Raw genomic sequence first — 15181 nt, forward strand, 5'->3', positions numbered from 1 at the left:
CTTATGTATTCTACCTCCATATGGAAATTTCCCAGTGTCTGGAATGGATGGTACGCTCTCTGGAGTACCTTCCATTCCACTCCAATCACCAGTCCTTACCAGGGTCCACTGGCTCCCTATTGCAGAATGGATTAATTTCAAGATCCTCACTTTCTCGTACAATCACTTCATACCCTGACACCTCCCTACCTCTCCCACTTGGTTACACCCACTCCTCTCCTCGCCATCACCCAGCTGCTTTATTAAAGTCCCTCATCCCCTCCATTCCACCATTGGCAGCTTTGCTTTCATCGCTCTTTGCCCCACAACTTTAGAACTCTCTGCCTCAATCCCTCTGCCATCCCCTTGCTCGCTCAACTTCAGATTGCACCTTCCAATTGTGCCTACGGTGATCTCCACTCTCCCACCAGCTTAGCGTCAAACTCCACCAGTATTAAGCGCATCAAATCTCTACCACACAGGAACGGTGCTTGTAAATGGGAAACAAGAGCTCCAGGATAGTTTTGGAAAATGAGTAAAATGCACCTTGTGATGGAATGTGTAACAGAAGCAGTTACAAGGGACTGGCATGTACCAGCCGAGCAACGCTTCCCAGTTTCAAACAACTCTGAATGATGGATAACACTAACAGGCATTCTGGTCCTTCTCCTCAGCATTTGATCAGTCCCGGAGTTTAGGTCTTACCCACAATGAGTCCAATCTCACAGTTCGAATCTTCGTAGGCACAGCTCATCATAGCTCCGACAGTGTCATTGAGCACAGCCACTGGACCAATTTTGTAATCCTGTCACAGAGAAACAGAACCTTGGTCACAGAATCAGCTCCTCTTTATTCCTCATATATTGCCTGTCCTCCTGCAGCATCTGCACACCCTCCAACTGCAGGAACACTTATAATGTGCATCATTAATGAGTTATAAAAAGAGACTCTGTATGGGTTTTTTTGTTACATAATATAATCCTTGTATTTGATTTTAGCACTTTATCAAGTCTTAGAGATGTTTCAAGCGCTTCACAGAATGTACTGTAAAGTGAATAGACTTGTAAATTTTGTGCAGTTGCAGAAGTGCCTGTCTATCACCCTGACTATTATATTTTCACACGTACAACAACAACAACAAGATTCCATTTATAAAGCGCCTTTCACGTCAGGAGGACGTCCCAAGGCGCTGCACAGTTGGGTCATGACCCGAGCAGGGGGGAAATGGTCAGGGTGAGGGAAGGGAGGGAGCAAGGAGGGGGGAAATGGTCAGGGTGAGGGGAGGGAAGGGAGGTCGGTAGGAGACACGTAGGTGTCCTCCACAGAAGACTGAGGAAACGTGCATCAAACTTAAGCGCAGAAAATCTAGAGTAAGAATCAGGAGCATGGACCTGGTTATATTTACTCTCTCTTGTCCAGAGATAATGAAGCAAACTGTAGTGGGAATGTGATTGGCCAAACTGAGATTAGATGACAGCACAAGGATTGAATCTGACACCTTCTGTCCTGTGCAACACACACGGCTGCAGTGAGCTATGGGGATGTCTCAGGGCAGGATTACACGCCGCTCTCAGTCTCTTACCCCTCTGCGTTGAATGGAGTCTTGCAGGAGTTGCACAACATCCTTGCCTTCAACTCCACTGATTTTGAAACCTTTGGTCCAGCTGATCAGAATCGCCTGAAAAATAAAAATAAATCCATTTTTTTATGAGGTTCGAAATATCAGTTATTTTGGTCTTGGAAGGCACAGTCTCCCGGGAATCCCAAGAGACATGGGAGAATGGCTCGGGGTAAATGTCCTCTCAGTTCTGCTAGTAAGTATCAGGGAAAATATATAGCCGCACACACAAAGATACAGCAAGTGTTCATAATTGATGCAGATGAAATGACTAGAGGTTAAAGTTTAAATTCGGTAAATTTGCAGTTCAGTTCTCCCACACCAATAATGAATATTCACTTTCAATTCAGATAGAAATTACTGTCACAGGAATCCAATTTATCTCAGACTCCAGCAAGCTGTGAACGCTGATGCAGCATCTCGACTAACTGGAATTGCTGCATTTAGTTAGTATATTTCAGCAAGAAGGCACTGGATGATTATACAATCAGTACGCAGAGCGTTAGTTGGGCATCTTTGTCTAAAAGCAGATATGGACAAAAAGAGGAAGCTGGCCAAGAAAGAAAGCACTATCGAATTTCAGGAGATAACCCAGACTTGAAAAAAATCAGCAGTATTACAATACAAAATTACATTTGTATAGAGTCTTTCAGGTCGGGAGGACTTCCCAAGGCTCTGGGCGGTCAGAAATTTGGACCCGAGCAAGGGGGTTTGGATCAGGGAGGGTGGAGGTCAGGGAGGGTAGGAGGTTTTAATATTCAAAATATTATTATTAATTTATAATAATCCTTGCATAGTGCTTTTCAAGTCTTCTAGACGTCTCAAAGCGCTTCACAGAATAATAATAATAATAATGCTTGCATTTGATATAGCGCTTTTCACGTCGGAGGACGTCCAAAGCGCTTCACAGAATAGACTGTAAAGTGAATTAACTGTATATTTGTGGGCGAAACGGGCAGCCAATTGTGCACAGCAGTGTCCCACAAACAGTCGTGGATTGAAAATGACCAATTTATTATTGTTTTGTTTTGGAGGGATTATTATTAGGCTCTGTGTGGAGTAAGGAAACTTGCTCAAGGTTTCTCCCTGCCTGGAATTGAATCCATGTATCTCGCTTGCAAGGCGAATGCTCTAACCACTGAGCTACAGGACTCTACATAAAGGCATCCAAAATTACTAGGGATTTTGAGAAAGTAGATAAGGAGAAACTATTTCCTCTGGTGTGTGGGTTGGTAACCAGAGGACACAGATTTAAAATAATTGACAAAAGAATCAGAGGGGAGACGAGGAGAATTTATTTTACCCAGAGTTGTTGCGGTCTAGAATGCACTGCCTGAAAGGGTGATGGAAACAGATTTGATATTCAATTAGATAGGTACTTAAAAAGGAAGAATATGCAGGGCTATGGGGTAAGAGCCCCAGAACTGGTCCCAATGCCCCAGGAATTCAGCCACATCTTGCTGTTCCTATACTCACTAGCAAATAGCATTGGGAGTAATCCAGAGATTACCACCTTTGCAGTCCTGCTCTGTAGTCTCCTCCCAAGTTCCTGAAACTCTGTCTGCAGCATTGGTTCCAATATGGATCACAACTTCTCGCTGTTCTCTTTTCCCCTGCAGAATGTTCTGCACCTGTTCCATGACATCCTCCACCCTGGCACCAAGGGGGCAACAACATTATGCAAAATTCACAACTGCAGTTGCAGAAACACCTGTCTATCACCCTGACTATCGAATCCCCTTTGACAACTGAATTGCGACACCCTGGCCCCATGTGCAGTCATTTGGCTCATGACGCTGTGAATTTGCTTTAGACTGCCCTCCCCAAGGTTTGTTTGGTGCAGTAAAGATTGCTGACCTCATCAAGTTTTGTCTGTTTGCAGGGAAATGAGAAAGTAAATCCAAGGGGCAGTATCATTTCCTTGATTTTCTGTTTCTCCATGAATTTGGCAAGACAGGCAGCGATGTAGTCAAAGAGCTGTAAATGGATATTGAGGTTAATAGGTGAAACAGTAACAGCATGCACACAGCAACGGTTGTTAACTGTCTTCTCTGTAGTAGTCAATAACGTAGGCTGAAGCATGCTCAGTACATACTTAATATACACTTATTTCAGTACATATCAATGTACACTTTTCAGATATCGGTATATCACAATTTTATAGATTATTTTACATAACTTTGTTTGCACTGAATTACAAAGCGTTATCTTATTGGTTACCTAAATATTATTAGCTTTCAATTATTTATATATAAATATCATATGCTCTGCTCTGTACATTGCATTAACCAACTAGCTTAAACACTCCCAAGACACTACTTGTGTGAAGAATACTATATAAATGCAAGTTGTGTTGTAGTGACTATCCTCTTTGGGTGGGACACAGGCAGGATAATAATAGTAATAATAATAATAATCCTTGCATTTGATATAGCGCTTTTCATGTCTTCTAGACGTCTCAAAGACACTTCACAGAATATACTGTAAAGTGAATTGACTGTATATTTGTGGGCGAAACACGGCAGCCAATTGCGCACAGCAATGTCCCACAAACAGTTGTGGATTGAAAATGACCAATTTATTATTGTTTTTGTTTTTTGGAGGGATTATTATTAGGCGTGTGGAGTAAGGAAACCTGCCCAAGGTTTCGTTCTGGCTGGAATTGAACCCAGGTGTCTCGCTTGCAAGGCGAGTGCTCGAACCACTGAGCTACAGGACTCCACAGCATCTCCTTAGAGCTGAGCTGAATCAAAAGTGATATGTTTGACAAAGGAATGTTGGAATCAAATCAACCCTAGGTGGGGGTCTTGGTAGTCTGACTTGTCAGCAGGCTTGAAGGACCAGGAAAGTGAAGAGAGATGTCAACGAGGAAGGAGTTGGGTGGTTTGAGGTGGATGGTGGCAACAGATTATTACGATCTTGAATGAAAGGAGGATAATGGAGGGTGTCATGTTTTAAGGAAGAAAAAGGAGATAGACCAAGAGAGGTTAAGATGATGGGAGCCTCATCACCATTGCGGTGTAGACAGGGAGTGTGGTGAAAATTGTACCCAGTACCCAATGAGAGATGGGGATTAAACTGAGTCAACGTGCTAATCCATTAAAAGGTCATGGCAGGCAAGAGTTTTGTTGTAGAGGCAGCAGACATTTTCTAGAGCAATGTAGATGAGCTACTTACACATGTTAATTTCCCTCAATCTGGAATAGAATGCACTCTCTCTCCAGGCAGATGTACCCTGTTTACCTAATTCCAGAGGGATTTACGCGCAGTTGGCAAGAGCCAAGGCTTGGGGACCACAAAGTGTGCGTTAGGATAATTGCTTGAATCTAACCAGCTAAAACCGCATAGCTTGCCTTTGAAAGTACTGTCCAGCTAGCTTCCTGCTGCTTGTCTAGCTGAGACCACCCTATTTGTTACGGTATGAATTGAAGGGTTAACAGGAGCTGTGTGGGAAGAGTTCCTGCCCACAGTGACAGGACTGCTCCTCTTGAATCCTGCCAATGAGCCAGGCTGGTTGGGCTGTCATCAGCAGTGACCTGCAGGTCTGCAGACCTGCTTGGCTCGGGAACCCAGACTACAGGTATCCAGTTCCATCTCAATCTGTCCTTCCTATCCCACATCCCTGAACCAGTACTACTTTCCTTCACCTCTATGACGTTGACAGCCCCCTCCCTTCATCACCACAAATGGCATTGAAACCCTCAACCTCGCTAGACTCACAAGTTTCACCATCTACAATGTCCAGCTCATCGAAAACACTGTCGCCTGTGTCTTTACCAAATTCCATAGCCCATCATCCTCAATCCACGACTGTTTGTGGGACACTACTGTGCACAACTGGCTGCCGCGTTTCACCCACAAAATATAGTCAATTCACTTTGCAGTATATCCTTTGAAGCGCTTTGTGGCATCTCAAAGATATGATAAGGCGCTATATAAAATGCAAGGATTATTATTATACCTCAATCCTCACCAGGCTCCACTGGCTCCCTGTTTGAGAAAGGATTGATTTCAAGATCCTCAATCTCATACGAGTCCCCTCACACCCCAGCACCACCCTACATCTCTTGACCTTCTCGTACCCCACTCCTCTGCCTGACTCCTCGTTCAGCTGACACAGGCCTACCTGCTCATGACTAAACCCTCCAAGCCACCATTGGCTGCAGTGCCTTCAGTCGCTACACTCCTGACCTTGAATTACATGGCTCAATCACGCTGCTTCCCCCCTCTTTATCTTTAAATTCCACCATACGACCCACCTCTTTGACCATGCCTATGGTCACCTCTCCCATCCCTTGTTTGGCATTCAACTCTGCTACTGGAAATGCAGTTTGCTGGTGAGCAGCTCAGCATTAAATCCGTAGCAGCATTGCACCATCTTCCTGCCTAGAATCAAGGTGGATTCCGAGCCTTGAAAATATGAACACATGTTCACAAACTCGGACTCCAGGTAACCCCTTTCAGCAGCTGTTGTCCTGTTCCTCAAGAGTTTCCTCACCAGCTATCTGACAGACATCTGCCTTGAGCATGGTGGGAGGACCTTTACAGGACAGCTGGTGATGGACCAGCCACCTTGATATTCTCAAGATCTAAGTCCAATGCATTGCTGGTGCCTGGGTGGGCACAAGCATGGTAAAGATCAAAGCATGACCACAACATCTAACAGACAAAGTATGCTAACTACCAACACCTATCTCTCTGACTACACCAACCTCACTAAATATACCAACTACCAACAACTCTCACTACCATGACTAAATTTACTAACTACCATAATCTCTCTCATACCACCACCTAAATAGGCTCATGTAAACTACAGCTTTCTAAACCTAAGAGTTTACAAGTTCAAGGGAAGCAGCTATGAGCATGGATGGGAGGGAACAAGAATGGAGCACGTGTTGGCGTAGTGTGTAGGTATCCAATCAAGTGTTGGCAAATGAGAACACGAGGAGGTCACTCAGTCCATCTATCATCCAACAACAACAACTTGCATTTATATAAGCGCCCTTCCCACAGGGTGGTGTCCCAGAGTGCTCGACAGTGGCGGAACACCACGTTCCAAGTTTATTAGGTCATGGTAGATTGTTTAATCCCAATATTCTGTCCTTTCGCCATATTCCTTTATGCCTCCACTAGCAGTCTAACTGTCATTGAAACATCCCTTGTGATTCCATCTGTACTGCATTCTGTGGGCAGGGCAATTCTACATCTGCACCTCCAGCGTTGATATCAAACTGATGCACAGCACCGAGTAGGGATCAGATTGAGGATCCGAGAATTTCCTTAACAGAACACAACCAAGGTGAGAATCAGAGCAACCGCAAGGTGGCTCAGGATCCCCCTCTACACAGGATGCAGAGGGGGATTTCTCATAGCTGCTCAACAATCTTTCCAACCTGTTCTTACATAGTTCACATTATTGCTTTTGGTGACGATGTTTATTTCTGCTTGGAGTTTAGCTTTAGTCCAAAACTATCTTCCATTAATCTCACCCAAATTCTCTCACAGTAGCACGTCTCTATATTTGTTTGGGGTAACAAGCGCTCATACCTGCACTTCTGTGCCCTGCGTGATTTCATGTGAGACTGTAAAGACCTCTGGTTTGATTAACAGTTTACATTTTTTATCGACACCCAATCTCACCAACAAGATACGGAAACTGGCTCCACCAAAGTCAAGCACAACAAATTCTCCTTTTTCTGTGAAAAACAGAGAGCAAGGCACAGGTCTTAATGTGCAGCACAACTCGGACTGAAGAGTTCTACAGACATAATAAGCCATTTAGCAACAAGACAGAAAGTGGAAAGGAGAAGATTGTAATTCCAAGAGAACTTAAGAACTATCTTGTACAGTATTACCATTCATTGAATTTGGTATCTTGTTGGGTTTACCCAGCCACAGATTTGGAACATGGAAAAAACTCACTACAGAAAACAGCAGGAAAGAACGCAGGATACAGTAACCTGTATATTAATAATAAGTCACTTAATAAATCTCATCCAACTAAAATCCTTACAATACATAATTATACTAATCCCTACATTTGATATAGCACCTAATCACATTGTCAAGACATCAGTTCACTTTACAATATCTTCTGTGAAGCGCTTTGAGATGCCTCAAAGACATGATAAGGTGCTATATCAAATGCAACGATTATTATTATCTCAAAGCGCTTCACGGGATATACGCGAAATGTATATTTTGTGGCCGCACATGGCAGCCAATTTGTACACAGTAATGTCTCCCAAATAGCTGCAAAGTAAATAACCAATTTTTTGGAGGGATTGTTGGCCAGGACAAAGTGATAAATTTCCTTTTCTTTTTAAATAGTGCAACAAGAGCTTTAATGTCAACCTAAATAGGCAGTTTAATGTCTAATCCAAAGAACGGAATTTCCAACACTGCAGCATACCTCCAGCACTGCACTGGAGTGATAGCCTAGGCCAATAGAAAAGAGCGCTGCAATTTTTCCACGTAATCTGCAAAATCCAACATTCTCTGTTAAAACTAGCAACCATCATGTGCAAGCGTGCTGAGTGCCAGGTTAAAGTTTGATTAGCAACAAGATCCATTTTTTGAAAGCTTTCACGGATAATCAGGATTCCAGACAAATTATACAAGCCACAATTGGAGTTTATAGCTGAGAATTGTGAGCCTTCGTATCCTCTCCTTCCTCCTCAAAAAGTTCTCAAATACAGTCAAGTTTTCAGTGGCGGCTGAATGTGATCACCTGAGCAGAACTGTGCAAATTGCAGAATGAACAGTTCTTCTTGTATTCACGTTGACATTAGCTGAACAGGAGGCTGACAAGGGAGTTCCAATAATTATTGAGGAGAATGAACGTCTACAGCCTGTAATATATCCTCTCAGGTGTTCAACACTAAATTCTCATTCAGGAAAGTGATTGTGTTGTTTGATCAATTTCAAAATGCTCACTCGCCTGCAAATCACGTCATGCCCTATTACTACCTCTCCAAGCTGCTTACACCTCACTCCTCTAACCAACCGCTGCGTTCAGCAGGCTCAGGCCTTCTGTATGTCCCTGAACCCTCCACCCCACTATGAAGTTGTGATTTTAGCCCCTACGCTCTGAACCTCTGGAGCTTCCAGCCTCAATTACTCTGCCTTGCCCGCTCTTTACCTGTCTTTCTCTATGTTAAATTCCTGCTATTGCTCCGAAACACTACCCTCAGCGAGGGGTGCATTACAAATGCAAGTCAATATTGTTGATCAGTGGATGGAGATAGAAGTAGAACACAAGTGACATGTGGGACCTGCAAGCTGTGGGAATTTCTGGACAATGAGTGACCTGGATGATAACACATGCGGGCAGTGACTCTTGAAACGCCCTGGCTCAGTCACATAAGGGAGGGGAGAGACATCTGGATGATTTCATTAAGTGAGGAGTCACACCAGTCAGAAGGAAAAGGAAGAATGTGTAACTGTCATAGAATCTTAACAGCACAGGAGGCCATTTGGCCCATCTTGCTGTGCCGGCTCTTTGAAAGAGCTACCAACTAGACCCCCCTCCCTGCTCTTAACCCATAGACCTGGAAATTTTTCTTTTTTAAGTACCTAGCCAAATCCCCTTTGAAAGCTTTCACCGAATCTGCATCCACCACCCTTTCTGGCACTGAATTCCAGTAATAACTCTGTTAAATTATGTTAAATTCTCTGTCGCTTGAGAAGGCATAGGGAAACAGAGACGTAGGGAAAGAAGAACTGATGAAACTGGTCCTATCCAACAGGTACAATAAAATACAATGGAAGCTGGTTAAGATGGATGCATCGTGGGACATACATTTTGTCTGACTTAAGCGATGTCCAAGGTTAACTGAAACACCGTTCCCGCCCAGCAGAGGAGTTGCAGTGGCCCTGTATGATTAAAAGCAAATTGTCCAATAATGGGACTCAACTTGCCAAAGAGGAAGCTAAAAGAGATCTGGAAGTGTTAGTTGACTTGTCCCTCACTATGTCAAAACAGTGTGAAACAGCAATAATCATTGCAAACAGGATGCTGGGCTTCGTTGCTAAATCAATTTGGCTTAGACGTCAAAAGTCATTCTCAAGTGTAGTGCTCTGCATATAGTCACTCTGACGTAAGAGGCCTGCCCAGGTGCAAGAGGCTATGAAGAGGAGAACAATGATGGTGAGCCTCAGTGTTAGAGGAATGAGCTGTGAGCAACAGTTAGACATGTTAGGGCTCTTCAGTCTCAAAAGACGACAAGTCAGAGTGGACCTTTGTAAAGGGATATGTTTTAAATGGGATTGAAAAAGTAAACCCAGAGTAATACGTCGGATGCACCAAGACAGTGGAACGAGAGGACAAATTCATCCAAATCAATTTTGTGATCTTGTGATGTTTCAGAAAAGAGCATTCTTCTCTGTAACACACAGGAAATAAAAACAAACTAATTACAGTGACACATATAAGTTTATTTGGCGCAGAGGAATTCCATCTGTTAAGTCCCTCATGCTCTTTCACATTTCTTAAATAGGCTTGAGTTTTTTTCTGTGCTCGTAGACTGCAGGCAGACAAGGAGATTCCAAACCACACACAATGATCTAGTCAACAAATTAAAATGGAGTCACTTAGGGATGTTGAGAATGGATAAACAGTGGGAAAAGCAGCACCTACCCGTGCCATCTGGTAAAGCCCGGACGAATGTTGGTAGCATCTTCACAGTAGAAGCACTGTGTAATTCTCTACTCAGTCCATTCTCCATTTCCTGTGATATCTGACTACTAATTTCCAACATCTTGTCTTCAGAAATAAACAAGGCATTGACGTATTCTTCAACCTGGAAAGGAAACATTCAGATCACTAATATTTTAACAAGGTTCCTAATAATTCAATGCAGTCAGCAAGGGTACATGTGGTAGTTTGTCACTATAGTCGATACGTGACTGGTCAAGAATATATTTCCTATGATTCAATGCGTCTTGACCAGTTGCCGCATGTGCACTTACCAAGCATTGGAATCGCACTGAATCGTGGGAAATGATGTTCTTCTGTGCATGCGTTGACGGATCAGAACTTTGTTTCCTGCGATTCAATGCAGCCGGTAAGTACAGAGGGTAGGGGAGTGCCATTACGAGTTAGGAGATGATTAATGTAGCTCCACCATGCACAGAGAGAAATTGCCCCACATACGCAGAAACCACATATTCTCCGTGCACAGCAAGAGGCCTCCAGTAGACAGAGGGCAACGCCCCAGCACATGGAGGGCAGTACACAGTGCTTTTGCCTGAACACTGTCCTCCCAAACGCCGGCTCCTGCCACTGCCATGAGAGGACAGTTCCCCGGGGATGGAGGGAGCAGGTGCCCCAAAGTTGGAAATGGTCTTGGGCTGGATGAAATAAAGTGCAAGTTATTTGTGACCAGTAAATGTTTCATGGGATCATTGAGCTTGAATGTTGCTTCACAACCCATCATTACACAATATAAATTAAGAATTCTGAATTGAATTAATTTGTATAACTCCCAGCAAGTCCTCCTGAGATGCTCCCAGGTGTGCTGTACAGCAGCTAGTAGCAAGGAATTAAATGCTAGAATTATTGAGTTATTGAATTATTGAGCTGAAACGTGTGAGCTGAACGATATAGGGAATGCTTTACCTGTTTGGGGATTTCATAGGAACTCATTCTCCTTAGACCACACTCTTCAGCAGCTCCACAAACTGAAGACACAGAATGTGCATGGATTCTGAATTAAAGCAAAACCTACATCACCATCACAGAAAAGCTGAGTTTTAAAATGCCCAGTGAATTAATGCCCATTTAGACCCCCATATTGTCTCAACCATGTGATAACATGCTATATCAAAGGATAATTGTATATTATCATATTACCTCAACGCTTCACTATCTCAAAATACATTTTTCCAATATTATTTTCCAAGAAACTCTCTAGAAGCTTCAACATCTTCCATTACCCATCAATTTGCTCCCATTCCTTCAGTGGATCAACTTTAAGATCACTGTTTTTTTTCAAATCTCTCCATGGTCTAACATAATCTTCTCCAGACAATATGTGCTCGCTCATTACTCCCTTTGCTCCACCAACAGAATTAATGGGTTACATTACTCCACAAGGGTATGCAACTACAGTCAGCAATACTCCAATTAACACCTGAAACAAGTCAAAGGGACCTCATTTTCACATCTCATCTGAAGGGATGGCACCTTACACAATGCAACAAACTTCCAGCACTGCATTGGAATGTCAGCCTAGACAAGGAGTTCAAAGTCCTACCATCTGAAAATGGTGTCTGTTTGATTAGGGCATACGGCAGTTAATTCTCGGAGCAATGTGAGGTTAAATGATTCTGCATTACACCTTATCATGCTCACATGAATGGATAGAATCAGAATTATACAGCACAGGAGGCCATTCGGCCCATCGTTTCTGTGCTGACTCTTTGAAAAAAACAGCCATGCAAATCAATCCCACTCCCCCGCTCTCTCCCCATAGCCCCGCAAACTTGTCCTCCCCAAATAAATATCTACTTCTCTCTTAAAAGCTGTTATCAAATCGGCTTCCACCACCTTTTCAGGCAATGTAGTCCAGTTCCGAACATCTCGCTTCTGTTTCTTTTAACAACTATTTTAAATCAGTTTCCTCGGGTTACTGACCCACCTGCCTGTGGAAAGTTTCTCCTTGTTCACCCTATCAAATCCCCTCATAATTTTGAAAACTTCTATTTAGTCTCCTCTTAACTTTCTCTGCTCCAAAGAGAATAAGCCTAGCTTTTCTAGCCTCTTGCGATAACTGAAGTCCCTCATTCCTACCTGTCCCGCCACCTTCAAAGATTTACTTATATGAACCCGCAGATCTCTCTGTTCCTTCACCCCCTTTAAGATTGTACCATCAGCTTATATCGCCTCTCCTCATTCTTCTTCCCAAAATGCATCACTTCGCATTTATCCATATTAAACTTTATCCGCCACGTGTCTGCCCATTTTACCAGTCTGTCTATGTCCATTTGCCATTTGCTATTATCCTCCTCATTATTTACTACTTTTCCAGCTTAGTATCATCTGCAAACTTGGAAATTGTACTCCCCATACCCAAGTCCAGGTCATTTAGAGATCAAAAATAACAGAAAAGTTTAACAGGACTTTGAATGCTGCCCTCACGTACCCACTTAAGTGGGACAAGAAGCTGCCGCATCTTTTGTTTGTGGGCGAAGAGGTCGACAGACCCCTGTGGTACATCTCGCGTTTGATATAGCGCCTGATCACGTCGTTGAGAGACTTCGCCAAGCGCTTCACAGAATATACTGTAAAGCGAATTGAATTTGGCAGCCAATTGTGCACAGCAGTTTCCCAAGTCGTGGACCGAGTGACTAAATTATTATTTTTTTTGGAACCATCAGGCAGGACAAGCGGAAAGCTCACTGGCAAGGGCCTCGCAGGCCGGTTGATAGAATCAATAAGGAAAATGTTGTGGTCAAAGTACTCCCTGGCCGACACAAACGCGGAGTTTGTCACGTCAACATGACGACAAAGCCAATTCACATTGCAGTGTGCTCCGTGAAGGGCTTTGAGACGTTTCGAGGACGTGCTAAGGCGCTGTCTCAAACGCCCGGATTATTATATATAGACGGTGGAAGTGGCGCCGTATGTCGTTTCGTCTTCGGAGGAGGAAGGAAAACGGCACCTGCGGTCGCCCCCGCGCAGGGACAGCCGAGTCCCAGCAGCCACTGAGAAAGTGGCACTGGGTGAAAGGTCGAAACACTGAAGAGCGAGAACAAGTCAGCGATTTGCTTCAGGCATTTCGGCCACTATTTTCTGAGAGACCAGTCAGGCTGTCCCAGGTCAGCAGTGAATGGACTACCCGGTGCCATCGTGGGTCGGGGGGGGGGGGGTCACCTGCAAACAGCCGACACGGGTGGGGGAAAGGGAGGGGCGGGTGCGTTGACAACAATATCAGCGGCCAAATAGCAGCGGCTCCAAGACATCGGGAGGAACGCTAAAGGGACGTCGAAAGCCTTCCGAGCCGCTCACCCTCACTCAGATCCCGGGCAGAGACACGTCGGAGTCGGCTTTCGGGGCTCGCGAGGCTCTTACCCGCCACTTTCCACTGGAGAAATTTCTCGAAGCAAACCGCCGCGTGTTCTGGGCCGGCGTTTGAATGCACCAATCGTAGCGCCGGACCAGCTCATGTGATCACCGACGATCACCGGTCCGGAGGCAAGAGGGGACCAGTCGTCGAGGAGTGTGAAGCGTGAGCGGCGCTGCTGTTAGGAGGACCAAGTACCAGGCTTTGTTCCCAGCCGTGAGGAGCCTGGTATTGGTGTGAGAGGTCTCCCCCCCCCCCCCCACCCCCCACTTTCCAACCACCACAAGGTTTGCATTTGTACAGACAAGTGCAGAGCTGTCCAGTGCATCGCTTTCAACAATCATGATAATCCTTGCATTTGTAACAGCGCCTTATCACGTCTTCGCCACGTCCAAAAGCGCGTCACGGAATAATAGCTCAGTGGTTAGAGCGCTCGCCTCGCAAGCGAGAGACCCGGGTCCTGTTCCCGACAGGACGAGAAAAAGTTTCCTCCCTCCACGCGCCTCTGTTTACCCAGTAGTCAGTAGGAACCCGTTTGTTAGTTGATTGGCGGATCGCTTTTCCGGGGGTAATAATCCCGCAAAAAAAAACGCTAATAGTTTGGTCGCTGTTGGTGGGGACGCTGCCGGGCGCGATTGGCTGCCCCGTTTCACCCACAAATGTACAATCGATTCACTTTACGGTATATTCTGTGAAGCGCCTTTGAGACGTCTAGAAGACGTGAAAAACGCTATATCAAACACAAGGATTATTATACTGTAAAGTGTAGTGACTGCATTTTATTGGCAAGACGCGGCAGCCAATTGCGCACAACAGTGTCCCACAAACAGTCGTAAATTGAGTGACTAAATTATTATTATTTTTGGAGGGATTATTACCCCCAGAAAGCGATTCACCAATTGACTAACAAGCGGGTTACTGCTTACTGCTAGGTAAACAGGTGTTCACTTTACAGTATACACTTTCAATACACTTTATTGTGAAGTGACTTGAGACGTCCTATTGACGTGATAAAGAGCTAACTGTATATCAAATGTGAGGATTATTATCACTTGGTCCAATTTTTTCCTGTCAGTGTTTGCTGCTTCTCTGGAACTAATACCCTGCTCTTTCCCCATCCTTCTAATACCCTCTCTCTGAAGGCACTCATCCAATTCTTTTAAGTGTCCCCAATATACCTTCTCCAAACAATTGGGAGAAGTATTTCAAAACTTCTCCTTCTGCTCTCAGTCCTTTCACTTCCAACAACAGCACAGAATAGCACAGGTCCTGTGGCTTAATGGTTAGACCACTCGCCTCGCAAGAGAGACCTGGGTTTGATTCCCGGCAGTGCGAAACCTTAGGCAAGTTTCCTTGCTCCACATGCCTGATAATAATCTCTCAGAAAATAAAAATAATAATTTGGTCACCCAATCCACAACTGATATGCGACACTGCTGTGCACAATTGGCTGCTGCGTTTTGCTCACAAATATACAGTCAAATCACGTTACAGTATATTCTGTGAAGCGCTTTAA

General features: G+C 44.3%; 1 protein-coding gene across 6 annotated transcripts in view; it reads right to left on the reverse strand.

The window, feature by feature from the left end:
• Window positions 1-13732, reverse strand: part of LOC103190174 (hexokinase-2-like) — a 30935-nt gene extending 17203 nt beyond the window's left edge. Inside the window, exons 1-8 of one of the 6 annotated variants that reach the window (XM_042341651.1) lie at window positions 13674-13732; window positions 11220-11307; window positions 10571-10646; window positions 10239-10401; window positions 7148-7296; window positions 3455-3574; window positions 1562-1657; window positions 685-784 (exon numbers count right to left, since the gene is read on the reverse strand). In XM_042341651.1, the coding sequence (XP_042197585.1) occupies window positions 685-784; window positions 1562-1657; window positions 3455-3574; window positions 7148-7296; window positions 10239-10401; window positions 10571-10646; window positions 11220-11236 (721 nt within the window). In that variant the 5' untranslated portion in view covers window positions 11237-11307; window positions 13674-13732. The other 5 variants (XM_042341652.1, XM_042341653.1, XM_042341654.1 and 2 more) reach the window with 5 other exon arrangements.
• Between the last annotated feature and the right edge of the window lie 1449 nt (window positions 13733-15181).

This window comes from Callorhinchus milii, unplaced genomic scaffold, assembly GCF_018977255.1.
Source record: "Callorhinchus milii isolate IMCB2004 unplaced genomic scaffold, IMCB_Cmil_1.0 Scaffold17, whole genome shotgun sequence".
Classification (NCBI taxonomy): domain Eukaryota; kingdom Metazoa; phylum Chordata; class Chondrichthyes; order Chimaeriformes; family Callorhinchidae; genus Callorhinchus; species Callorhinchus milii.